The sequence below is a fragment of the Porites lutea genome, chromosome 11 (genome assembly GCF_958299795.1).
Source record: "Porites lutea chromosome 11, jaPorLute2.1, whole genome shotgun sequence".
In the NCBI taxonomy this organism is placed as follows: Eukaryota; Metazoa; Cnidaria; class Anthozoa; order Scleractinia; family Poritidae; genus Porites; species Porites lutea.
The window spans coordinates 18,227,588-18,255,064 of record NC_133211.1 but is presented as its reverse complement, the minus strand read 5'-3'; the positions used below and the strand labels follow the sequence as shown (position 1 = coordinate 18,255,064).

Here is a 27,477-nt window from a genome sequence, read left to right as displayed (position 1 = left end):
TTTCCTCTGAAACGAGGTTGTCAAAGTCCACTTTTCTTACCTGGTTCTTAAAAGGAGCAACTTCTTGAACTCCTTCTGTTTCTTGCAACTGTGAAGAAACATCAGGTGTATTACATTTCTTGGGTGTAAGCTACCAAGATTTTCGCCTTCATGTCGGGGGGTACTCCCACGTAGCACATTTGCCTTTGTTGGAGTGTGTGCACCAAAAAACATATCGCTGAAGTCGGAAAATTTGGGCAGGTGAATCTGAGATATGTAATGTTCCAGAAAGAGAGATTCGGTGCCTTGGTAAAAGGTATGTCGTATAACAAGTGTGTTCGGTCGGTGGAAGATTAGTGAGTTTTAAGATATGGCGGTTTGTATATTGAAATATCTTCACACTGAAATGCATTCATCTCCATTGCCGAGGATGGTTAATGTTGTGGTAATCCTTTTTTCAACACATTTCTTGAGGGTAAATCCAAACCGAAAAAACCTCGCATTCGCTGAAGCCCAGGGTAAATTTTTGTTAAAAAAAATTCCCAGAGTTTGAACACTTTCTTTTCCTCGCTGGCGCGAAAGAATGTCTTCTTCGTATCAAGACGAACCGTTTAAAAATTATGAGGGAATTAGTTTCAGAAAAAAACTGTTGTGCTGGGCGTCCATTCGTTCTGGCGAAAGGCTAACACTTGAAACTTCAGCTTCTCAATCTTTTTACGGTGTTCAACTCCGTAGATAAAACCAATTTTTTGCATTTTAAAATTACTCTTATGTCCTACAATTCACTCGTCTTATTTAACGGACAAAGGAAGCCTTATATTTGATGTAAGTTTGTATCCATTTCAGGTCCTTGCAAGTCCCGGCACAGGACAGGATGTACGGATGATAAGCTCTGTACAACCACCTCCAATTTACCAACCCCCTCCCCTGATACCACCTGCCAGTCCAAGAAAGGCAGATGCACGCTGGGCCTTCCCTCCCTCTGTGCATCGGTTTGTTGACACTCATTACGGAACAGACGCACTGGCCTTGCCGTTAGGAGGTATATTTAAACTCATGAATAAAATACAATTTCAATTCAAAACGGAGGACGGTAGACGAGTTTTTAGATTCGCAAAGAGTGGAAAATGCACCTTGGGATGAGTCGTAGTTTGCGCACATGAGAACTATAGGCTTAGTGAACAAAACGACAATTCTACCTTTGTTTCACGCTTTTCTATACATTTAATTGCGGTCCTGCCCAACAACAAGGTGAAATTGTCAGATTTTAAGTTTTCTTTAGATCGTAAAGGAAAGGTAATGAATTCCCTCTCTTCCTCTATTGAAGCTGAATGAGTTGGAAAAATTGACGGCCGCCCGGTTAGCTCAGTTAGATAAGCGCCGGTCTGCCGAGCGGGAGGCCGCCGGTTCAAGTCCCGGTCCGGACCAACACTCAGGGCCTTTAAATAACTGAGGAAAAAGTGCTGCCTTCGTACAGACATCTGCAAAGGGTTAGACTTTCTAGTCTTCTCTGATAAGGACGATAAACCCGGCGTAGGCCCCGTCTCACAACCCTTGCGTATATAAATTCTGTGGGACGTTAAAGAACCCACACACTGTTCGTAAAGAATAGGGGACGTAGTCCACGGTGTGGTGGTCTATCTCTCATGGGGAGAGGGACTGTTACGGGTCCGCAGTAATTGGCGCCATGCTGTTGCGGTGACCCTGCCAATAATTGGCGAATCTAATAAAATAAAATACTAATCGGCACAACAGTTTAAAAGGACGTAAAGGTCAGTTTTTCACTGATACAGTCAACTCCCTTTATAGCGGACTCTGCAGGGACCTCGAGTTAGTATCCTCGTCAGCGAGAGTTCCGTAATAGCGGGCTTTTATTTCAGTCAAACGGCTGTAAATTATTTTTTTCGTTGGATTTAGCTGTTGTCCATATTATCGGGGTAGTCAGCAGCGAGAGTCCGTAATAGCGGGAGTTTATTTCAGTCAAACGTCTGTAATTTGTTTTCGCCGGGGATTTAGCTGCTGTCCGTATTATCGTGGTGCCCGTTATAGCGAGGTGTCCGCAAGGCGAGAGTTTACTATATTTGCATTGACGCCGCTCGTTGTCGGATCCAGTCTTAATCCAACTGATGTGCGAGACCTGGGCGCGCCAATAAGAAGACAGCGACAGTTATTTCATGTAGTAATTTATTTGTTGTTTTTTTTAGATGGGACCCCGGATTCTACACCACATTCTATTCTCACCCCAACCCACCTTCCCCAAGTGACATCTCCAGGAGCTGCAGTTCCTCATGTACCCATGACCCTTCCTCATGTACCCATGACCCTTCCTCGTGTACCAGCGCATGTGTTCTCGGGTCAACACGTTCTGAGCGCCAGCAAATTTAACAGAGAGCAGGTAAACCGGGGTTGAAATTTTGTTCTGATTTTGCTCGTTATAAAGCTTTTAAGTGTGGAGTATTTTAGCTGAAAATTTAGGGTGACGTCATCATTTTTGCCTGTCAGACGCGAACGTGTCAGTTGAAGGTAACGCTTTGAAGAGAGCTCTTTCTACTCTAATGCCACATGGTCCATACCCTATCAGTAATTTTTTTCATGAGTTTTTCACGACACTTTAAAGCTCGTTATTTTCCCTGAAATTAAAGAGTTGCTTTAACATTGGCTTCTGTGAAAAATTCAATAGAGAAAAAACTTCACGTAATAGCTCGTAGGTATAAATTGAGCAGTAGCTTACTGTTACGTGTACTAATAGAGCGTGTTCTGTATTCAGCTTCATTACTTGTTTAACATGGCTCACTACATGCGACTCGTAGTGCAAAGGGAAGGAGGCCTGGATTTACTCAAGGTAATTATACCGCAAACGCACATTTGTACTATGATGATTCATTTCAGTTCTGGAGCGGAACTGTATTTCTTCCCAGTGCAGTGTCATGGCCAGGTTTTCGCTGACAAATGTTCCAATTCGACTTCTCCTCTTTCAGGGTCGGGTAATGGCTTCAATGTTCTATGAAGTCAGTACGCGAACATCATCTTCATTTGGGGCAGCGATGCAGAGGCTGGGAGGTTCAGTGATATTTATGAAAGAAACCGATTCCTCGGCCAAGAAAGGAGAGAGCTTAGCAGGTAGTACGGTTTTTCGTGTCTTAACTGAAACTATATCACCCCACCCGCCCCACCCCGCTTCCGAGTGTTGAACCGAAAGGAAAAGAGTCTATACAATGTCAGCCTATACATTTTTTTGAGTGACGTCAGGGTAATAGGCTCCTGGTGATGTTCTTTGTTGTCTTTTCACAGATTCTGTGCAAGTAATGTCCTCTTACTGTGATGTGGTGGTTATTCGTCACCCGAAGCCCGGAGCAGTTCAGGTAAGTTTTGCATACCTTGTGCCTACATTTCTCTGTAAAGCGGGGTTTTTTGATGGGCGTGGTCTAAAAATGACCATAGAATTTTGAACAGTTTTGTTGAGAAAGTGGGAAGGGAAGATACCAATTGATAAAAGACTCGCTAGGAAGCCGCTCTAGAGATTGGCGATAACGCGAATCGTCCAAGGGTCTCGCATTTTTCTTGCGGTTTTAATCTTTCTTGGCAATTGCAGGAGGCTGCCGAGCTCTGCCGCAAACCAGTTATCAACGCGGGGGACGGAGTTGGAGAACATCCAACCCAGGCTCTTTTAGATGTGTTTACTATCCGCGAGGAGATTGGTACTGTTAATCGTCTGACGGTAAGAACTCGCCTCTATTTAGCCTCCTTTTCAAGTTCATGTCCAGATTTGAGAACTTTGTAGAGTTGCATCTAGTTCGCATGTTGTGGTTCCTGTGCCGTCAGTATTTTATCAAGCTCAAATGCAAATTTAGACAAAACCGTTTCCACTTAAAGACGGAAGACAGAACGCTGATAAAGGGTTGCTCAAAGTCGTCGTATTGGGTTAGCTACCAGAGACCTTTAGATTCTAAGACGAGAACGACTACAAGTACGAGATTTTGTGCTCGCGGCGTGCGTGAACCAGCGTCATTTTGGCGGGAAAACATGATAGCCATCGCCATTTAATACGAGTTTTAGGGAGAATGTCGTAGTGGCGGAAACAAGTTATTAAACGTTAGAAGTTTTATCATTTTGCGACCCGGAGAAGGCTTGACCTCGTTCAGTTAAGATAACAGTGCTAACTTTTCTTTTGAATCAAAGGTACAATGAAGCTTTCCGGGGCGTCTATTTTTTGAAAGTAAGCGAAAAAACTGTCAGTCAAATCTCGTACTTGTAGACGCTCTCGTCCTCAAATCTAAAAGTCTCAACTTCCTCCTTTGGCGTGGATGCTTCAGATGATCACATTATGTTATTAACCCTTTCACTGCCAAATGTAGCGAAGGGCAAATTTCCACCAGATTTTAATATTACATTTTGTAAAATTTTAAAAAACAAATAACACCCTGTGAAAGTACAGGCAGAGAGCTTTCATTTGAATGGTCACATCATAGGATTTCGTCCACACACTCAAAAGTTAGAGTCACCTTACAAAATTCCATCAAGCACTCTGGCAGTGAAAGGGTTAAAGTAGTTCACTTCATTTATCCTTCACTTGCTTAAACTGAAAACACCTTGGAAGACGGGGAAGATAAAAAGGTTGAATGATAGTCTAGTTGCTCTTGATAATGTTTTCGCAAAGATGAGTTTTGTTTTTATTCCTTGATTGAAATAAAGGTTACAATGGTCGGAGACTTGAAAAACGGCCGCACTGTTCATTCACTGGCTAAGCTGCTCTGCCTTTATGACGTCACCCTCCGTTATGTGTCACCCGCAGCACTGCGCATGCCCGACTCCGTGAAAGAGTATGTGAAGAGCAAAGGAATTCACCAGGTTAGCAATATTGTAAAGGAGTTAAAAAAGGTTCTAAAGCACTGAACATGATTTTTTTGTGGGCTAACTTTATCTCTCGTTCGAAATTTACGTTGATTTATTTCAAACTAATTATCATGCATCACCATCGCACAAGCAAAGGAAAATAAGATTTGAAGCAAGGATAAAATTAAACCATAGTATTTACTTTATAAAACATGCACCCCCCATATGTATCATAGAGTTATTAACATTGATCATCTGCTTAAGCCTCGCGTATACCTAATAAAAACTCTTAACTAATCAAGTCAGTATATAGAACAGTGCAATGCGGCACAGATGACTTCTTACTTTCAATTGCTTATTAACTTATCTCAAAGGTGTTTTCCCAAAAAGGTCCCCGGCAAGGCAATGCACTAAGAAACTAACCTCGAATTTGCCGCAAACTCCTATCATTTTGTTGTAATTTAGCCAAGCAAAGTATTTACTCAGTACCAATCATCTTTGGCCCGTTTTCCTTTTGTTTTCTTTGACAGGAAGAGTTCACAAACCTTTTGGATGCCCTAAATGACACTGATGTTCTTTATGTGACAAGAATCCAACGCGAAAGATTTAAAAGTCAAGAAGAGTACGAGAAGGTGCGTGTTTGTAGTGACTGCACCGAGTTCATCTCCTCACAGAGTGTTCTTTGAGCGTATTTTAACTGTTTATTTAGTTACCGTTTATAAGTTTATTTTTAAAGGGGTTGTGTCACAGGGTAACCGGTCATTTTGCCCCCAAGTCATTTCGCCCCGGTTACTTAGCCTCCTATTTTCGAGTCATTTAGCGCGCTTCAAATGTAATATTCCCCCTTCTATAAGCCATAAAGCAAAATAAGCGCGCTTCATTAAGCAATAGACACACTTTCTATGGGTTTACCGGCGTGATAACCCACTTAGGATGTTGGGAGTACATTCGAAAAGCTGGTAAATCACGAGCCGGGGAGACCTCCAGTTTCCTCCATGGGACGAGGAAGGGGGCAATCCCCTTTTCCGTACCAAACCTTACACACGAGCAGCTGTCAATCTAATCCATTTTCACCAACTTTTTTTTTGTGTTATATTAGCTTGTATCATGCTGGGTACCCTTAATACAGTCAACTCTCTCTAAGACGGACACCTTTGGGACCGGCACTAAGTGTCCGTTTTAGAGAGGTGTCCGTCTTATAGAGAATCAAATAAAGGGAGTAAAGAAGGGCAGGGACCAACTCTGGGTGTCCGTTTTACAGAGGTGACCGTTTTAAAGAGAGTCAAATAAAGGGAGTCAAGAAAAGGCAGGGACCAACTCTAGGTGTCCGTTTTACAGAGGTGACCGTTTTAAAGAGAGTCAAATAAAGGGAGTCAAGAAAAGGCAGGGACCAACTCTAGGTGTCCGTTTTACAGAGGTGTACGTTTTAAAGAGAGTCAAATAAAGGGAGTCAAGAAAAGGCAGGGACCAAATCTAGGCGTCCGTTTTACAGAGGTGACCGTTTTAAAGAGAGTCAAATAAAGGGAGTCAAGAAAAGGCAGGGACCAACTCTAGGTGTCCGTTTTACAGAGGTGTACGTTTTAAAGAGAGTCAAATAAAGGGAGTAAAGAAAGGCAGGGACCAACTCTGGGTGTCCGTTTTACAGAGGTGTACGTTTTAAAGAGAGTCAAATAAAGGGAGTCAAGAAAAGGCAGGGACCAACTCTAGGTGTCCGTTTTACAGAGGTGTACGTTTTAAAGAGAGTCAAATAAAGGGAGTCAAGAAAAGGCAGGGACCAACTCTAGGTGTCCGTTTTACAGAGGTGACCGTTTTAAAGAGAGTCAAATAAAGGGAGTCAAGAAAAGGCAGGGACCAACTCTAGGTGTCCGTTTTACAGAGGTGTACGTTTTAAAGAGAGTCAAATAAAGGGAGTAAAGAAAGGCAGGGACCAACTCTAAGTGTCTGTTTTACAGAGGTGTCCCGTTTTATCGAGAGTCAAATAAAGGGAGTAAAGAAAGGCAGGGACCAACTCTAAGTGTCTGTTTTACAGAGGTGTCCCGTTTTATCGAGAGTCAAATAAAGGGAGTCAAGAAAAGGCAGGGACCAACTCTAAGTGTCCGTTTTACAGAGGTGCCCGTCTTATAGAGGTGTCCGTTAAGAGAGAGTCGACTTTATAGGAAAGTGCCAGGGAACTTGAAAATTTTGTTCGTTATGACGGGAGTATGTTATATCCGGGTCCTTTTCTTGTAAATTTACAAAAACTGGTACATAGAAATCATTGGTGTTTTTGGGTATTTTGGTCACTGATTCGCTCAATCTGTTGATTCGTGTCAGGTGTTTGGAAGCTACGTCATAACTCCACAGCTTCTAACAGAAGCAAAGGAAAAGATGGTGGTGATGCATCCATTACCGCGTGTGAATGAAATCAGGTAAGAGTGCTTAAACATTAACAGTAATTAACAGTAACTTTCTTTGATTGAAAAGACTTACATGATTGGCCATCCGGGCCGAAAAATATTATAATAAAAAAGATTAGCCATATTAATTTAAATATTCCTTTTCTGGAATGGCGCGGTGGAACTGAGAGTTTGTGTTGGCAAACCATGGCATTATTTCGCTTGAAAACAGCTTCGTCAATAATTAAAGGAACCTTAAGCTTAGTTGCGATTGAAGAGGTGTTAACTAGGCTTCGAGCTAAAGAGCGTATCTTAGGCCCTGTCCACACTAATGGGCTCTCAAAGTATGCGTTTTCGTTGTCGTCGAAAACGCATCGATTGATTCGCGTCCACACTACCTTTTTGATTCGTTTTCGACTGTCCATTCTAAAATTGCACGTTGTGACGCACGTTTAACTCTATGCGCACGCCTCAAGCACACGCGCCTGCGATAATTTCGGTCATCGTTTTCATTTTGATGCGTTTTCGACCGTCCTCATTAATACAATATGTTTGCGTTTTCGTTTTGATCCACTTTCGAGAGCGTTTTCAAATCGATTCATTTTCGATGAAAACGGAAGGCCTAAACGCATCGGAATGTATGCGTTTTCCAAACGAAAACGCATTAGTATGGACCGGGCCTTAGTCAACGTGAGCACTTAAGCATTTGTATGTGAATATTTGTCATGGCACATTGCTGAAAAGTTCATGCTTTGTACGTACAGCTCGTGACGCCAAGATCAGCGTGAATACGAGTCTAAACCCTCATATTAAGTATGACATTTTTCGGAAAGCCCCATTTCGTCTTTCCGTTTTAGAATTGGGGCAGATGTTTAATAGTTTTGCATATCATTGCTTTCTCTCAGCGTGGAGGTAGATTCCGATCCTCGAGCGGCGTATTTCCGTCAAGCAGAGTATGGAATGTACATCAGGATGGCTCTTCTTGCATTAGTGCTGATGAAAGGCTGAAGCGGGAAGCTGTCTCCATGAAATGGAACCGGCCTACAGGCCATTTGCACCATAACGTTTATTTGACTACAACTACCAGAATCGATCCTTCAGCGTGTAGTCCTACTGAGCTAAATATAAAATGAAGGTTTAATGTTATTGATAATCGCATTGAGATGACTGAAATTATATTTTAAAACACTGAGACCGACATGAAATCTGTTATTTCCTATCCCTCGAAGGGCGGTCTTCATATGCTCAGTGCCCAGATATTATGTATAGCACAAACTCGTAACTAAGATGGTAAATTTCTGTATACCTCAGCGAGACTGGGGAAGCCAATGTGCAGTTTGCTGGCTCGATTTACTTCCAGTGCTGACAGTCTAAAAGATGTAGGCCTATGTGTTTCGAGGCAGATTTGGTTGAACGTCTTGCTTTTCAAAATCTAACTATCGATTCTCTCTACAGAATCCCTTGGTTTGACTATTTAAATGAGCTTAAATCGAACCTCTTTGCCATACGTTTTACACAGTGCTATGGACTTTCATTAGTTTACGGAACGTAATTATCGATTTTTCCTGAGTTTTATGGTGCAGAAGGACTGTAAAATCACCTCAGTTAACTGCCCCCTCTGTATAAATTCATACGTCTTTTTTTTTTCCTTTGGTAAGACAAATGTGCGACTTGACACTCCAACATCTCTTGGTTTTACTCCGCTGCTTTTCAAGTTCTACGCACACCGTTTGCTCGTCAATACACTAAGTAAGCGTGACGCACACGATGGTATATATTGTTATTAAAGAAAAAGAAAGCAAGAGAAGTTTTTCTGTGGTAGCAAATGTGGATTTGTTACAGTTACGTTGAAGTTTCGTGGAGAAAAACACCAAAACGTTGAGCACAGTGCACTTGTGCTACTTCTCTGTTTAAAAAGTAGATAACATGTGTAACGTAAATTAGTTGTGATTATTTGACAGTCAAAATCAATAATAAAATAATGCTAACATGTTTTAAAACTATCGATGCTTCACAAGTTGTTTATTGGGTCCTTTTGTTGTTTGAAGTAATGTACGCCAGCCGGTCCAGAAATGCAGTACTGACAGAGATTCACTGCCTTTTTATTGCTATCACGAAGTGTCCTCACCAATGAAAGGTCCCCAGAACGCGCAAGTCTTTGAAGTGTAAAGTAATATGAATACCGTAAACTGCCGCTTGTATGCCCCACATCAAAAGGCCCATCTACCTGTAAACAAAAAGGATTATTTCAGGAGCCCATAACGCTGGGTTTCTGGGAAACTGCCCACCTACCCCTCCCCTAAGTCAACATTAACACTTACTTCTCACTTAGGGAAAAATGTTGGGTTAGGGGAGGGGTAGGTGGGCAGTTTCCCAGAAACCTAAATTGATCCAATAAAAAAAGACATCCGATTGTATGCCCCCCCGCCCCCTCCCCCCAAAAAATCTGTTCCAAATTAATTGAAGTGAATTAGAATTATTATAGAGTTTTGAAGCTTAATGGAAAAGCAGTAAACGCAAAACGTTTGATCAGCACTGCTACAGCTTATTTCGAAGCGCTTTTTCTATTCGGGTTATAAGCCCTCTTGGAAGTAAGCCCCCTTGGATATCCGCCCCTCCGTTTCTGACGGAGTTGTATAAGCCCAGAGCTTATAAACGGCTGTTTATGGTACTTTAAATGACCCTGAGAGAATATGAAGGTCTTAAAATCAAGAGAATTTTTCCTGCATTTCTAAGCATAACTTTAAGTTAAAGCCCTCTAATTAATCGTCTATTCACCTGGGACCAAGTCATCGAATATCCTAAATGCGATGTCTTATTCTTTGTCAACCTAAGATAAGATGATTTATTTAACGTCAAATGCAAAGGGAGTGGTTACCCAGACTCCCGAGCCAGAGGATCATCAAGAGATTGCCCGTTAAAAACTAAGAATAAAGAAGGCTAAAAATCTAAAACATGCTAATTAGAATCAATGCCGCATATTGATATATATATAAATTGATAAAAATGGAAGGCTGATTAAAAATATAAATAGAAAAATCAATAACTGTTTGAAATACTCAAAAAAAAATGTGCATAATCTATTAATTAATTAAGAAGAATATCAAATGCAGTTTTTGCATCAGGACAGCCAGTGAAATTCTGTTTCTTTAAATGTCTGCAAAAAGATGCAACATCACGTGCATTCTTTACGAATCCTGCTTTTTACAAATGCATAAAAGAGCTAACTTTCCAACGGCGATGAATATTTAATGAATATTTCTCATCCCTTCGCATCTCAGGGGTCGTTGAACAGGTGCATGGCAATCGGTTATTCAAAAAATATCAAGTAAGAAGTTGTTGGTTATTTTGGTCCAAAAAAATCGCATTTTTTTACCACACAATAAAAGACTTTCAAAACTAAAAGCAGTTTTCCCCTTGTGACAAAATTTCAAAATACAGTAAAGGAAATGTTAAACGGGACGATTCTCAAAGACGACTTTCAGCGCAACACAGCGTTGCAATATTGGAATAATGTAACTATTCGAAACAATGTTGCAACACTGTGTTGCGCTAAAAATTGTCGTTGCGAATCGTCCCGTGTAACATCACCTTAACGGTGATTGGACCCGACCTTTTGATGCTTGAAAAATAAGTTGTTTGGTAAAGCTACGATCAAGAGCCTTTGGGGAAAAGAGTGAATGACTGAAAAAAACAGCCAATTGCTTTATTTATTTATTTACTATTATTTCTTGACTAGTTGTAAGTTGTAAGGTTTCCACAGACTAACAAACCTTCTGCCTCAATGGGCATTCGAACACGATTTTATTTAATTTCTTTTAAATTTTTATAGCCTGACTCGAAAAATCCAGTCAGATATTACTTTTTTAGACATTTATTTTGTTGAAAAATTGTACGGTTTGCCTGGTGGCCAAGCCATCGGTAATTGTCTCTTCAAACTTGTGTCACATTCGCGTGTCCAAGTAGTGGAAAAATGTTTTGCTTTGTCTCGAGTTTTTCTGTTGAAGGCCGCGATTGCAGGAATGACAGATATATGTCTTCCCCCTCGGTTTGAATCAAAATGACTTGTCCTGGAAACTGTGGAATGTTCAAGGCGTGCTCGGTCGTTAGGCGAATTCAAAAGAGGGGTGCATTCCTTCATTCCGCTTATTGCACCACTGATATCGTGAAAATACGGCATTCTGTCCACCCTACCATACGTTACCCCAACGATATCGAAATTTACTTGAGATTGCTTTCCGCTATTGATCGTTCTTGTTTTCTCACTTTGGTTCAAGTCATAATCGGACGAGGTTCTACTGAACGAAAAATCTTGGTCATACAACCGCGCAGATTTGTTATAAAGTACTCCCTCCCTAGATTCCTGTCCGCGAGTAAAGGAAGAACGCCTGGCCGGTAGGTTTCTGGCCAAAAAAGGTTTTTCAAGTCTGTTTATAACCTCTCTAGATGGTAGCAGATGACTCGGATCGTGTTTGAAGTTATTGCAAGTGTCCGAGAAGTCATATCTTTCACTTGCAGAAACTCGGCGAGTCTGTTTTGCAGGAAGGTATGTTTCAATCAAATGACTTTTCCTTTGATAACTTGATGGAGGTTTGAGGATTGATTTGTAAGGAGGTCTACTTATATCGTGCCCTGGATTGATCGTTCCGTAAGTCTGTGTTGTCTGAGGACTTTGTTGTCCTTTGTTTCCATGAAACGAAGAAGACGTGGAAAACGTTTGCAATCTTCCTCGTCCTCTAGTTGCGTCTGTTCTACTATTAATCCAAGAGTTTCCCACCACGGAATCTCTTGAAAATACAAAACCATCTCGTAAATCAGCGGCGTTTTGACTTTCTTCATATGCGGGAATATTAATCACCCAGGTTTCATCTTTGAAGGACACACGCTTCCGCAGTTTTTGCTTCGTAGACAAACGAGGCTTTCTCAATCCAAGAACTGACGAGGTCTCTTTGTCCATAATGCAAACATGCAGTGTTTTTCGTACATTCAGCTTAAAACGATTCAACCGGCAAAGTAACAACGTACGTGTGAATCAACGTATTCTCTGATGGATATGACAAATTAACCATGCAAGCGAAATAATCGCTTTGTGTATTCGACAAACTCAGAGACAAAGTGCTAATTACATGACGCGATGGTTCATGAATGCTAATGTTTGTTTGGTATAATGGCACGATCCAACCAATAAACAATCGTAATTAAACCTAAAGCAAAAATGCTTTTGTAAACCGCTCATGCATGAAATGCCAACTTCTGACAGTTGATTGAAATTATTTTGTTTAATTTGTTTTGACTGGTTGTCGGGAATGAAGCGTTGCCACCCTTCTTTAATTAAATTGCTGGTGGAAATTAAACAAACTAAAATTTTCCTTTTAAATCGCCGTTTGTGTACAATAAACAAATTAACGAACGCCTTGACCAGCTTTTATTGCCGTGTCCACTGTGATTTTTACTTTTCCAGATGCACATACGGGCTTGTAATAAAAATACATTTGAACACCTCTCTGTATTATGGACACCTCATGATAATTACACAACGAAGTATTCGTGGTAGAGAACCCAAAATCAGAGAGGGCCAGTTTAAAGCACGGAACAGTCCCAGCTGCTGATCTCAAACAAGGAGACGGAAAAGAAAATAATCTCGTATACGCCACTTTCACAGCATCCGTAAAGCACTTTGTTTCAAAAGAATTGTTTTCAATTTCTCCTGTGCTTACAGTCGTCTCAAGAAAAGGCGGAAATAATGCTTATGCAATTTTTGTTGTTGTTTTTTTTGGGGGGAGGGGGAGGGACAGTAGGGTAAACAAGGTGTATTATGGGCAATGTGAAAGCGGTGAATCTCCGACTCAGAAAAAAAGGCATTTTTTCTCACTTCTCCCCTTATTTTACTCAGTTGCAGTTGATCATGTAAACAATACATTGTTGGTGATAACTAATTTATGATTACAGCACAAAAACAGTTTTAAAGCAATAATGACGTAAAGTTTTAGCTAGGCATTAACGGTGCTAGCACATCTTCTCTCAGTTCACTCCCCCAGTGTGTCAGCTGGTCCTATAATAGCAAACAAAAAAAACAGCTCTTTTCAATCTAACCTGCATAGCAAGTGTTTCCACATGGTTTCGGAGCAAAAAAAGACCGAGGAACAGGAATTTCGGTTTTGGCCACGCGAGAAATGGAACAAGCCATTTTTGACGCGGTCTTTGACTCTCGTTCCTCGTTCTTTGCTCCGAAACCGCACGGAAATTGTTGCTACGCAGCTATTTTCAATCGACTCTCTAATTTCGTTTATGCTTTGGTCTGGCTTTAGTGCAAATTGTCTGCAAAAAAAATCCAAAAAGTCCACGTCCCCGCACCGCACGCCAGACAGAAAACTGTGCAAATTTTCGGGCCGTCATGCGTCACCTCACCCAATACTAATTTGAAGCGGAGAAGCACGTAAAAATCCTCATCTCATAAGCGAAGGAGAAAGGTAAAAGTAATCGAAACAATCGATCGACTTAGCAGTGGTAACGTCTCCTCGCTAACTTCTTTTTCGCGTTTACAACTACAAATGCGCAGTGAATTTGAATTTTACATGGTGCTGAAGGCTTAAGCGTCTCCAGTATTTTGGGCGAGATGACATTTTGACCACATAGCCAGTTGCTGGTTTAAATCCGTTAGAAGCGGAACGAATAAAATTATTGTAGGTATCTTAAAACAACCCTTGGGAAGTCATAATGTAGCATGCATCTGATGAAAGTAGAACGACGAGAAGATGGAGTGGATGTATTTGACAACATTTTTACCAAAATGATCGCCAGTTACATATTTTATAACAGTAAATAATTGTATGTTGTGATTTCATATATACCCTTGATTTAAATTTCATTTTTTTGTACCAATATCATTACCATACTTTACCATAGCCAAAAAAATGGAATTTTTAACAATTAGCTATTGACTCAGAGGCCATGAGGGCGAGAGGAATAATTGTTTTAGTAAAATCCAACTAGTTGGTCAAAAATATCGAGAAAAAAAAATTTTTAGCTAGTTAAAACTAGACTTTAATCCTTTTTTGCCACCAAAAAGCGCGCGCTTTTCGCTACTAGTAGGCTATAACATATAGCCTGGTAGAAGCTCAACCAATCAGAACGCAGCATTGATAATAGACCACTAATTGGATTTTACTAAAAATATATTAAATTTCGACCCTTCCAACTTGTTAGAGACTAAATATTTTAAGTACGAGAGACCTGTTAACATTTCGTTATTTTACCTGTGGTACGTGAAGACAGATACTTGATATCTTGAATGCTGCAAGTTTACTCTCGTCAGTCTGCATAAAAACGCATAAAATAATTAAGGCTCGTTGTCATTCTTCGACAGCTAATAGAATGTCAAAATGAGCACAATCTCGATGCACTAAAATTGAGTCAATACGGTGACTACAAGAAGATTTCAACATGAAGGTAATGAATCTTTATCAATATCCAACACTTTCATTTCGCAAGCAGTAAGGCCAGCCCAGGATAAGCGTCAAACTTTACATATGATGAATCTAATGCTTATTAGCAAAACCTGTTGCTCCCAGTCATTAGCCTTAGTTTCGTCCCATGTGAAGCAAAGAAAGTCGTGTCCGATAGCCCAGGGCTAGTGAATTCTGATCTCAAGTTTTAGCTAGGCATTAACGGTGCCAGCACATCTTCTCTCAGTTCACTCCCCCAGTGTGTCAGCTGGTCCTGCTTATTAGCAAAACCTATTGCTCCCAGTCATTAGCCTTAGTTTCCTCCCATGTGAAGCAAAGAAACTCGTGTCCGATGGCCCAGGGCTAGTGAATTCTGATCTTAACTTGCCATATGAGCAAAAGAAGTTTTTTCCTGGGAGAATTCAAATTACAGAAGAACTGTAATCAATCCTGTGCGTCACTAAAAATTTTTCGGCTGAGTTAGCATGACTATTGGGCTGGTACATGCTAGCTACAGCTTGCCTTTGTAAAACTGACCAAAACTGACTTTCTTTGCACCCTGTGAAGTCAAACATCTGACTCTGGTTTACATATTAAACTGCTGTACCTGCAAATGATGTTTATCCACAAAAAGGAACAGTGACTGTGATGAATTATTGATAACCAAACCATTGTGCTCTTTTCTACTGATAAGCCTCAAGAGTTGCTTCTCATAGTCAAGGTAGTCAAACTCAAACTTGGCCTGAATATAAAACGCAAAGCATTGGTCTGTGCTTTTTAGAATTCTTCTTAATTCCTCATGATTCATACCAAGGTAGAAACCTTATTGGCTCAAGGAATATTATTGGTCACTCAAAGTTCTTGCTAAAGCAAACTAATATTATTTTATTATAAAAACGCCCACAAAATACCAGGTGAGGCCTTGCATGAAAACACGATATCTTCACACATGAAAATAACATGTTATCTTCAAAAGATCACCATTGCTATGGTTATATAATAAATCACACCTTTCGAAGCAAAAAAAAATACTTAAAGAATGGCTTGGTATTTCATTGGTGTTAATAACATAGAAAATTATATAATCCTCAAGGAGATATAAAATCTATCTTCTGATGTAGATAATTCTTTCCCTAACTTTCGCTGTCCTCACTCATAAAAATATTCTTCCACACTCCAAGATAAATTTTGTATCTCTGCAGGGCCATGTGACACTCTCCATTTACTTTCCCTTTGGCTCAATTTTCAGTAAATTTTGCTGCTAACATTTTCTCTGTTTTTATTTCTCTAAGTTCTATGGTAATCTAATTATTTCAAGTTTGTACATAACAAGCAAAACAAAGTATCCATTCTGCCAAGGAAAACAAAAAAGTTTGACTTTGGTAGAGTAAAATTACCAGAGAATTGAGACAATCTAGTATTTATATTGTCTAAGGAAACAATGCCATGGCGGCAGGTCAAAGGTTTGAACCTTGATCTACAGGTCCCAAGTTTAACCGTTTAAGTCCCAATAGTGACCAACATCAATTTTCTCCTAACGATATCCATACAATGTCAAGAGATTAGGTTATGAGAATTAATTAAATGATCACCAAAGAGAAAATGCTTCAATCTTTTCTCAAATTCTCTCAACTTATTCTTTAAAGAAATGTATAGAGAACAGTTTGGAGAATTTGCTTGTGGATATTGGGGCTTAAAGGGTTCATAGGTCATCTGACCAGTAGGCCATCACAACATACAACTAACTCAATGGAGGGATACCTTCCAGGGGGTAGAAGGGACTTGCAACAGAGCCCCAAAAACTTTCATCCTCTCAGAAAGCACCAACAATTGAGTGACAGAAAAGAAGGAGAGAATTGCAACAGCGACAAACCATTTTTTAAGTAGTGAAAGCGACATCTGTTCACTTTTGCATTTTGGCTGTTTAAGCAAGATAACAATTTTTTTTCCAATATTTCCAAACATTTTCTGTTATTATTCTTTCAAATGTTTTTCTAATATTATGATATTACTCAAGAATGGTCCCTTGAGATAGAAAGGTTAATAAAAATTAACTCTTTCCAGACACTTTATCTAATGTGACAGCGACATTTTTTCCTAACCTACCAGGTGAGAGGCAGTCTCAGAAATGAGCGACAAAGCAACAGCATACCCTCCTTGGAAGGCCTTTCAACTACCATAAAACAAACATCAACCAATATGGAGTTCCACGCTTACCATTCACCATTCATGAGATGAAAGTTTGTTTGAACGTAAATTAACCCTTGTACTACTGTAGGAGCATGTCAAAACAACTCTAATCCAAATAAAATAAACTTGAATGCAGAGTTGTACGTGTACATGAACAAACCTTCAAATGTTTACAGACATTCCAATCACTACCATTAGCAGACTTTCCACCAAAGAAATATGTGCAAGAAGAAGGTGAGAGTAACAGCAGTAAAATATGGTTTGAATGCATAACATAACAGTATTTACCTGAATTAGTCTGTATTCAGAATTCTCATCTCCTTTCCAACGCGAAAAAAGCAGACAGATAATCTTATCAATGTCATTCCGTGGCCAAAGAAAGAAATTAATTTCCTGCACACATCCAATTATGTCCTGTACAGTGTTAAAATGAAAAACATTAAATTCCATGACAGACCACTTCCGAGTTGCCTAAAGCCTCTGCTTCAAAGCCCAGCTAAGTGCCTATCACACTAGGTGAAAAAACGGAGCTTGAAACAAGAAAAAAATCTTCACAGATCCTAATACAATGCCGCTTTGGAGTAAAGATGTTGTGAATAATGTGAATTTTATACAGACAGTTCAAATCAAAATAAGAAAAGGATGCAACAATCTGGTTTTGCCAAACAGAAATTCTTATTTAATGGGTATAGAAGATTTCATAAATATTCAGGGGTTCCAATAACTTTTTATGTAACCGCCTGCTGGTGGTAGAATACTTTACGTGGCTGTGCCCAGGAAAGAGTCCAGGAAAGTTTGTTTCCCTGAACCCTTAACAGATGACAGTTGGAGATTCTTAAGGTGATGAAAGACTGCCAGCTTTCATTGATACCCCTGAATACTTTTAAATAAAATAATGTCAAGTATATCATGACCACATACTTTCCTCAAAGGCTGATATCTTGTAGAATGAAGTTGTACCACATCTTTATCCAGAAACTGTTTCGAGCTATCCAGAGAATACACTTCTTCCTAAAAAGAAAAAAAAGTTTCCCTTTGTTTCAAATTCATTATCATTATATGTGACTGTAAATACAAACAAAGGAAAGGTTCTTACTAAACCTCATTGAATACAATGTTCACTAGGGATATGTGTTTCCCAGGAAGGGGAACATAAATCACTAGGGATACATGTTTCCCAGGTGGGGGAACACATATCACTAGGGATATGTGTTTCCCAGGTAGGGCAACACATATCACTAGGGATAAGTGTTTCCCAGGTGCCGGAACACATATCACCAGGGATACATGTTTCCCAGGTGAGGGAACACATATCACTAGGGATATGTGTTTCCCAGGTAGGGGAACACATATCACTAGGGATACGTGTTTCCCAGGTGCCGGAACACAAATCACTTGAGATACGTCTTTCCCAGGTAGGGGAACACATATCACTAGGATATGTGTTTCCCAGGTAGGGGAACATAAATCACTAGGGATACGTGTTTCCCAGGAGGGAAAACACATATCACTGGGGAAACATGTTTCCCAGATGAGGGAACACATATCACTAGGGATACGTGTTTCCCAGGAAGAGGAACATAAATCACTAGGGATATGCATTTCCCAGATGGGGGAACACATATCACTGGGGATATGTATTTCCCAGGTAGGGGAACACATATCACTAGGGATATGCGTTTCCCAGGTGGGGGAACACATATCACTAGGGATACGTGTTTCCCAGGTGGGAGAACACATATCAGTAGGGATACGTGTTTCCCAGCTAGAAGAACACATATCTCTAGGGATACGTGTTTCCCAGGTAGGGGAACACATATCACTAGGGATATGTGTTTCCCAGGTAGGGGAACACATATCACTAGGGATATGCGTTTCCCAGGTGGGGGAACACATATCACTAGGGATACATGTTTCCCAGGTAGGGGAACACATATCTCTAGGGATATGTGTTTCCCATTTTGGGGGAACACATATCACTAGGGATACGTGTTTCCCTGGTGGGGGAACGCATATCACTACAGATATAGAGAATACTTCATGGAAAGTGCGGGCGTACGGTATTTACGCACGAGTTGTTGACGTATCAGAAATCGAACGAGTGAGCGCAGCGAACGAGTGAGATTTCTGATACAAAAACAACGAGTGCGTAAATACCGTACGCCCGCACTTTCCATGTGGTATTGTGTTTATTATATATATACTGAGATTTTAATTCTTGTTTATCGTCTTTAATGACAGACCAAGACAAAACTCTGTTACATGAATTCAAGTTAAAAACTCATGCAAGGATTATAACATAAACTTGAATTTCTGCCAGAAATTTAACCTTACAGCAAGCAAATAATGTTAAAATATTATTTCTAAACTTTAATCCGAGTCGGACTCCTCAATTCGGATTCTCTTCCACCTTTTTTCGGTGTTTTCGGTGACGGAACTCCTGGTTTGAATGGTCGGCGAGGTAGTAAGCGCATTAATGGAAATCGTAAATTGTCCTCCACTTATTACTGCTCCATCAAAAAAACTCATCGGGGTTTTACTAGTGCAAGTGCTCGCAGCAGCAGCAGTTTCATTAGTTGCAGTAGTTACTTGTGTTTGCGACGATGCTCGGCTTAAGATGCCTGATATGTTTTTTTGTTGATTTAGGTTCAAGCTACTATAGTTTGTTATGCTTTGCACGTTCTTGTGCCCACTTAACTGCATTATATGCGTTGGCGGAATTTCACTGTCATTAAGTTTTTGAATCATGTGTTTACGAGCACTATGGTTCGTGAGTCGCTCGTTGTTGATGTTTGCTTTTGAAGCCATTGTTTTCATCAAAGTGTTTAATTTATTTACACCCATAGGTGCCGACTTGAACCAGTGTTTTTTGGAGCCGTCTGTTTTCGTGTGGTTTATTCCCAAGTAGAATGGCGAATCGTCAGCCATCATGTTTTCCGGTCGCTTTTCACGGTAAATTTTGTACGCCACGACAGGATCTCGTTCATCACCAGTTGAAAACATTTTCGGGGAAACTTTTCGAACGTTTGAGGCGTCTACTCCAGACCTTGTTTTTGTCTGTCTTTCATTGTAAACTAGATAGTCGTTACCTTGTGCGTCCTTACAAAGCTTTACATCTCCCCAGCACAAATCCCTATGCTCTTGACAACCACGCATTCCAAAATGAATGGTGTTGTTCAGCCAAACAGTATTCAACAATGATTCAGCAGAACAAACTCCAAGCAAATTGTTTTCGTGAAGTATATCGACTTCTCCGTCCGTGATAGCAACAGCGGCTTTGTCCTTGTTGCCTCGGCCTGCTTTCTTCAGCTCTTTTTGTTTAGCCTGTAAACACTTTCTAAACAATTCAAATTCTTTATCGTTAATGATACTCTTAGTATAATTATTTTTCTTCAAATGTCTTTCAATACTTGAAACAAGGCATCTTAAACTTGAAGGCTCATAATCCTCTCCGTCTTTACGTCTCACAGAACGAATAAACTCCGCAAGGTGCTTGTTTAATTCTGCGGGCTCTATATCTTGCACTTCTCGCTCGTCGTTCTTTTCGTTTCTCAAAAACGTTTCCAGCAATTTCACATCTCGTTTCGTTTTCTCTTTCGTATTCCTGTTTTCGAGACTTTCCACGTAATCCTCAACTGAAGTATCGTGATCAACAAACCTTTTCTCGTTCATGTTTTTAAGCTTCAACACTTGCGAAAGATTTCTTTAACAAAGTGAAATGCTGCCAGCTGAATGAAAATCACCTTGTTACGGCTCACACGTCAAAAAACATGATACGCAGCACCTGATTGGATGTATCGTTTTCCTCACACGTGGAAAAAGCAATACGCGCCATTTGATTGGCTGTCGGGTTCTTAGACCAGCTTGTCAACCAAATTTATTTCGCGCCTTTTCAATGGGTAAATCTCAGTACATATATAATAAACGTGTTTCCCAGGTGGGGGAACACATATCACTAGGGATATGTTTCCCAGGTGAGGATACACATATTACTAGGAAAATGTGTTTCCCAGGTGGGGGAACACATATCACTAGGGAAACGTGTTTCCCAGGTGGGGGAACACATATCACTAGGGCTATGTGTTTCCCACATGGGGGAACACATACCACTAGGGAAACGTGTTTCCCAGGTGGGGGAACACATATTACTAGGGATATGTGTTTCTCAGGTGGGGAACACATATCACTAGGGATATGTGTTTCACTAGGGATATGTGTTTCCCAGGTAGGGAACACCTATTACTAGGGATATTTGTTTCCCAAGTAGGAGAATGCATATCAGTAGGGATATGTGTTCCCCAGGTTACTGGCAGCAGAAACCTTAAAGTAGCTAGTGATAGCGCTGGTTGCCGGCCTATTTTGACAACCCTGTGCATGTGGGAAGGTATGTCTGGGAATGCTGTCAAAGGCAGGTGGTGAGGAGTACCTGAACTCCTTTCATAATAGTGTCTTCAAAGTTGTTGGTCATAACAGGTAGCACATCCGCCACTTCAAACAATGAAGACTTCTTCTTCTGTGAACAAAAATCATAATGTTTCACACAATTTCTTTAAATTTTCTTTTAGCCAAACATACTACATATATATATCCTAACAGCACTCGTGCAGTGAAGATGACAACACGTCTGAAATAATATTATTAAAAGTGAACGATGACATGGTGTATTCCAAGCCCATACGGTGAAAATAAAATCATAGTCCTTCCGTCCCAGTAGTCCTAATGATGGATAGTAAGATTCACAGTCTGAGTAAATCTACATTGTATATAACTAATATCCAGCAAATTTTGCAGTTAATGTTTATGTGGCACTACTCTTGACTGCTGGGTAATGATTTAAATGGTGGATAGCAGTACGCATCTGTTGTAGTTGTTAAAAATTTTCAGTTCCTTTTTCTCCTAACCCTAATAATTAGGGTTTGGTCAGACAAAGAATCAACTTAAGGTACGTAAGAAAACTTTAACTGCAATTTAAGTTTGAGCTACAAATATATCCACCTTTTCAATATCAAACGCCTGACCTATTGCTTTAAGATCTTGTCACTCTTAAAGTGAACTTCAAGAAGAAATGCTATACTAGCTCTTCCAGGTGAAAATCTGATACGTTATATTTGTTGGTTTTGGTTTCTTTGCTTTTGTTTTTTTGCTTTTTGTTTTGTTTTTTTTGTTAGTTGGTTGTTTTTTTTCTAATGGTCATGAAAAGGATAAAACCTTGCATTTATTTGACGGATGGTGGGAAGGGGTTGACAAGAGAACTAAAAACGTGATATACCACAATCCGCATTGAAAGTTTTCCTTTCCTTTAACAGAAGTCATAAGAAGGAAATAAATTCACCCATAACTTTATCACTTGACTGAAGAACAGCAACACCTTATATGGTCGAAACTAAAAAGTTGACAGTCTAATCACATTCAACACTGAGGTAGAGAATGCACAAAATGCATATGTCTCAAGACCACCAACAGCCTCTGGTAATCATGGTTCAATTTGACCTGTTACCCCCCAACCTGGGCAACCCCAGGGACAAGTCCAGCCCTTCGGGACCTGGGTTAGGGAATTGTTTGAAGTCGTCTTGTGCTGTGGGCAGGGAGCGGGGAAAATAAAAAATAACTTCTCTCTAACGCGGTTGAGATGATGGTGGTGGACCCCAAGAAAGCTTATTTTGAATGGAAAACACAGGAATTTAGCAGAAAGTGGTTGGACAAGGATAAGCTTTCGAGATTAAAATCTTGAAGGTATGATTATCATAAATTTTCAAACAAATTTGTATAGGATGAACACTTGAATGGATGGCTAGATCTCTTCAAACACAGAAATTTTTCTTCAGCCTATTCATCTATATAAGCTTGATAAGACAAATAAAACTTTCTTATCCTATTCTGTCTGTTGCTCATTATTTCAAGGAAGCACTTCTCATTGTTTTTCAATTTAGTAATTCATGTTTTAACCATGTTTTACACGTATTATCCTACTTTTCTGGAAAACATTGATAAACATTCTAGTAAAAACATTTCATTTTGCCATTTCATGGAAATCAATATGAACCAACCAGGGCAGGGCCCAGTTCTTTGAAGGCCAATTAACACCAACTTAGAGTTAAATTTTCATCCGGGTTCCTTTTTCTTTTGTTTAAAAGCATTTTATACGATAATTTTCTCGGTTATTTTTAGTGGATCCAATCATCAAATTGTAGACAAAAAAATCTTAACTCAGCTTTAAACAACCCGGCCCTGGAGTATGCCCGTAGAGGGGAGGGGGGGGGGGATGTAAACAGGTCAAATGCATGAGAGAAGTCTAGCAAAGTTTGAGTTCTTTACCTTAAATCAGCGCTACAAGATATCACCACCTTTAAACAGCTTCCTGTTATAGGCAATACCTAGTTTCACTTAACTAACAATCAAATGCAAATTACCTTATCCTTGAAAACAACCGCCATGTAAATTTTGAAGTCAAATTGATCCGCCAATGATTCCCGCTTTCTGCGGAGTGCCGAGCGTAAACGATTAAGTGTTGCAGATTTTCGCGAGGCAGGATCAGCCATTACAGACTTAACAAACTTTCCAGGGTTAAGGATTCAAAAACAAATCTTTTTGTTGAGGTTTTTAGACTTTTCTGAGCTTCAGACGGTCTGTTCTCAAAATGGCCGGCCGGTTGAAACGGTTGGTTTCACTGGCTACTTTCTCAAGAAATACAAACAAAATTAGACCAAAAATCCATGAATATCATTTCACATGATCTAAAAATTTCATTTTCGCCATTCTGATCGTCCCTACAGCGACCTGATTTCGTAAAATTCATGAAAGATTCTGTACTCGATCCTTCTCTAGAAAACTTGCCCTCCTTCTGAAAATATGGCGTCCAATGACGTAAGGAGCCTCGCTTTGAGTTTGTATACATTCTTTAAATGCCTTAACTTAAGTTCAGTCACACAGCCCCCTGGTAAAGATGGCGGACAATTTTTGGAAGGTACCCATCTTCTTCTTTGTGTCCTTTTGTATTTTCCTCTTCATCATTCTGGTGGTGCAGGCTTTTATGCTTTTCAAGAAGTTGATGCCAAAGTCAAATCGGAGATTACGTGATGGAGTTGTTCTTCTTCATCAAATGCCTCCAAACAACCGAGTTTTAAATGTTTCTCCACCATCTTTAAAGTTAGAAACTTATTTGAGAATGTGTAATATTCCTTATGAGAGCGAATACAGCTTTAAGACGTCAACCAAAGGCAAAGTTCCGTGGATAGAATACAATGGTAGATCGGTTGCGGATTCTAATTTCATTGTGCGTTTTCTCAACGAAGAGTTTAAAGTTGACCCTGATGCTCATTTGAGCGTTGTCGAAAAAGCCATCGCCCACACCATGATCGTAACACTTGAGGAAAATACCTATTGGTAAGCACTCTTGTTGCTTATTTTGTCAATCAACATACAGTAACTGACGCACATTATTTTACTTATTTATTTTTTTTGGAAAGTTCTCCTGGCCCAGAGTTGGACAGGGTTCAGGGGGTGTGTCAACCTGTGTTGGGGATGCGGAATGAACATGACTTCATGAGGCTAATAAACCTCTTGGCTTCCTTGAAACAGAACTACCTAAAATCATAGAACAATACTATTTCTGTCCAAGATGAATCGAAAAAAGGGTTCTGGATTTGTACCCAGTCCTTATAAGGTCACTGAAAATTCAAAGTGGGTGGGGAGGATCTTAAGCATAACAGAAAGAACCTTAACTAAATTTTCAAGAGGAGTCTGGTGCGTTCAAACCATTAAGTCCTCTATGGTTGGAGGATGGATATTATCTGTATCAACACAATGCTGTTCAGCTGTACTTTTGCTAACCTATCTATTAGGTGCTGGTATTTTTAGGGCACAGGGAGAAATTTCAAAGACCAGTGCAGGCACAAGGGGAGAATAGGAGAGGAGGCCCCTCTGCATGTTCCCCTTGCATGCTTTATATAAACTAACCAAAAAAATAACAGCTGCTTGCTATGCATGCTTTACTTTTGCCAGGTATCTATGGCTGGCAGAGTCTGACATGTACCTGTCTTTAGGGGCGCCTAATATATTACTTATACTCACTGTGAAGTTGATTAAGACGGAATCCACCAGAAAACTGAATAATTTTAATTTTCAGTGGACAAAAACCTTGTACCAGAATATTTTAAGCCACACTGCATTCCTTTTTACACTTTTCAGGAGCTGTAGATATAATTATAGTTTTAATAACTCAATTTCCTGATGGATTCCATCTTAATAATAATTCATTGTCTCTATAACTTCTTTTCTGTTCTCCATTCAATTCAAAGGACGGTGATGTATCATATCGCTGAGGTTGATCTTGCCGATACAAAAACAATGTCACCTTTGCTCAGTGTGACACCTTATCCCCTCAAATATGTTGCATCTTGGCTGTTTTGTCGTGCCTTGAAAAACTACCTATGGAGTCATGGGATTGGCCGACACACCAAGGAGGAGATTTATAGCATTGCAGAGAATGACCTGAGAGCTGCTTCAGAGTTGTTAGGGAAGAAAAAGTATATCATGGGCACCAAACCTTGCCTGTTGGATGCTGTGTTGTTTGGATTAGTTTCAGTTCTCATCTGGAATGTTCCTACGAGCCCTCAGGCCAATCTGATCCGATCAGAATTGAAGAACTTGGAAAGGCATTGTTACAACATAAAAGAGGAGTATTTTCCAGACTGGGATCAGCTTATTCTTAAACATAAAATCTCTCAATAATAGACTGGGTTACCGTGGAGGTCACAGCAATATTACTAAACGCCCAATCAAAAGTTAGGTCTAAAGTGCTTTGAGTACATTTTTTATATACAAATAGAATAGTATAATTGCTTCGATAACAAAATGCTTGAATCTGATTGGTTTTTAAGATCCAATATTAATGGCTTTATTTTGCTACAAAAATTGCAAAACTTTCAGAATACCAGAGGCTTATAATCGCACAGGTCAAATCTGGCAGTTAACAGGCCAATAAAAATAGCAAATGTGACAAGCCAATCAAATTCAACTATGTTAATTCATGATAACAAACCAAAATCAGTGAAAACCAAAATATTGACACATTAGGGGTTAGCCCCACCATCCTTGTGTAGTAAGTTTTCGACAAGAAGCCAGGTGCATACTAGAAATACTAGGAATAAAGATAAACTTCATATACCATCTTTTAGATCAGCAACAGGTCAGCGATCTTTCTCATATAGTGCTGTTCAGCTCTGGAATGACCTTCCAGAAAGTTTAGCAAACATAGAGTCATTTAATGTTTTTAAGAATGCGATTAAAGGACGTGCACTTGCGAGTTTTTAAGCCATTGACACTCAATAGGTGTAATTATGCATGTTTTATATTTTTTAAATAATATGGTAATGTTTTATCACTTTCAAATGTTTATTTTATATTTCTATTGTTCATATTAGATTTTATTGTAATTGGTAAGTGAAAACCCATTTTAATTGGATGTACCAATAAAGTTGATTGATTGATTGATTGATTGATTGATTTAATTTTAAAAGGTTACATTTTGTTGGGCCTCCATACTCTGATTTCACCAAAAGTTGTAAGCGATATTTTGCTTTGGAAGCTGTAACTTGAACTTATAAAAACTTTGTACTAAAATCAATAAAATATATTTCTTAAACTGAGATTTTCACATTTTGTTATTGAGACATTGATATTAATAATGGTAATTAATTACTCCCTGAATTATACTCCACTCAGTGCTATTACCAAATTACATATTTCAGTTATTTCTCTCGAAGTTTGTTTATTACTTATATTCTTAAAAAAAAAACCTTTTGCTCCTAGTCTTGTTCCTTTTTTAGAGTCTACTGTTATTTTACTTAAACAATGTTTGCCATTCTCTAATAAGCCCCACCTAAAAAGTACTGTACAGAACACTACAATAAAATACTACTAAACTCCATCCTGAAATAAGTACAAAACTACCCTTGAAGAAGACACAATGCTCATTACAAGCTTTGAATTCAAGAGTGGTTCTTATAATATAAAAATATTGAAGAACTGCCAGAACCTGAATAAATAAAAATTCTTGTCAACTGCAAGAATAAAAACTCGTAAAGTTTTCCACGTAAGCAAAAAGTGTGTTCATCATGATACAATACAGCTGTGCCACACTTCTTGAAAGAGACAGTGACATTTTAGCAGAGTTTTTGTCGTTCCTTTTGCTCATATGCATAGTTTTTGAGATAAAGTTATCAGTAAATAAATAAGCACTGCCATCTTCACATAATTACCGCATTTGAAAGAAATGAATAGGTGCTACAGCAGCTAAAATACAGTAACTAGTGTAGTGTCCCAACAATGTCCTTCAAGGGATAAAACTGAAAGTATACGTCTCATAGAGTTCATAGTGACACGATACATACATAATCATACAGATTTGTTTTCCTACAAAGCAAATTAGAGAGATCTCAGTACGTTGTGCCCGTATTCAGCTGCCTTGGTAAGTTGTGCCAGTATTCGCTAGAGATCTTGGAGGAGAGTCTATAGGCAGTAATTAAGCTGCAGTTTAACAAACATGTTAATAACATCTGCATTTGCCATTAAGAACATGGGAGGTAGAATTCACAGAATAAAATTAATGATTTCAGTCGAAATCGGACTGTGAATGTTACATTCAAAGTTAGTTA

General features: G+C 39.4%; 4 protein-coding genes and 1 pseudogene across 5 annotated transcripts in view; 2 read left to right on the top strand and 3 right to left on the bottom strand.

Annotated features, from left to right (window-relative positions):
* LOC140951562 (multifunctional protein CAD-like) overlaps window positions 1-9,187 on the top strand; it is a 35,817-nt gene extending 26,630 nt beyond the window's left edge. For both annotated transcript variants that reach the window (XM_073400840.1, XM_073400839.1), the window contains 10 exons: window positions 826-1,021; window positions 2,184-2,374; window positions 2,747-2,821; window positions 2,958-3,099; window positions 3,271-3,341; window positions 3,572-3,697; window positions 4,672-4,827; window positions 5,343-5,444; window positions 7,126-7,220; window positions 8,093-9,187. In XM_073400840.1, coding sequence (XP_073256941.1) covers window positions 826-1,021; window positions 2,184-2,374; window positions 2,747-2,821; window positions 2,958-3,099; window positions 3,271-3,341; window positions 3,572-3,697; window positions 4,672-4,827; window positions 5,343-5,444; window positions 7,126-7,220; window positions 8,093-8,195 — 1,257 coding nt within the window. In that variant the 3' untranslated portion in view covers window positions 8,196-9,187. The remainder of the gene's footprint in view (window positions 1-825; window positions 1,022-2,183; window positions 2,375-2,746; window positions 2,822-2,957; window positions 3,100-3,270; window positions 3,342-3,571; window positions 3,698-4,671; window positions 4,828-5,342; window positions 5,445-7,125; window positions 7,221-8,092) is intronic.
* The window catches only part of LOC140951487 (tubulin alpha-1D chain-like), a 116,906-nt gene that overhangs the window by 80,962 nt on the left and 8,467 nt on the right, over window positions 1-27,477 (bottom strand). The gene's annotated exons all lie outside the window — the stretch shown is intronic.
* Window positions 10,938-12,635, bottom strand: LOC140951489 (uncharacterized). The gene has a single exon (XM_073400749.1). The coding sequence runs from the start codon at window positions 12,142-12,144 to the stop codon at window positions 11,062-11,064; it is 1,083 nt and encodes a 360-aa protein (XP_073256850.1). The 5' UTR covers window positions 12,145-12,635; the 3' UTR covers window positions 10,938-11,061.
* Window positions 13,049-23,666, bottom strand: LOC140951492 (uncharacterized protein C6orf62 homolog). The gene is made up of 7 exons (XM_073400752.1): window positions 23,233-23,666; window positions 21,249-21,335; window positions 17,744-17,833; window positions 17,111-17,236; window positions 15,240-15,374; window positions 14,444-14,503; window positions 13,049-13,239 (listed from the first exon to the last, which is right to left on the bottom strand). Exons 1-7 carry the CDS (start codon window positions 23,359-23,361, stop codon window positions 13,174-13,176), a joined length of 693 nt encoding a protein of 230 aa, XP_073256853.1. The 5' UTR covers window positions 23,362-23,666; the 3' UTR covers window positions 13,049-13,173.
* LOC140951490 (failed axon connections homolog) lies at window positions 23,672-26,210 on the top strand (annotated as a pseudogene).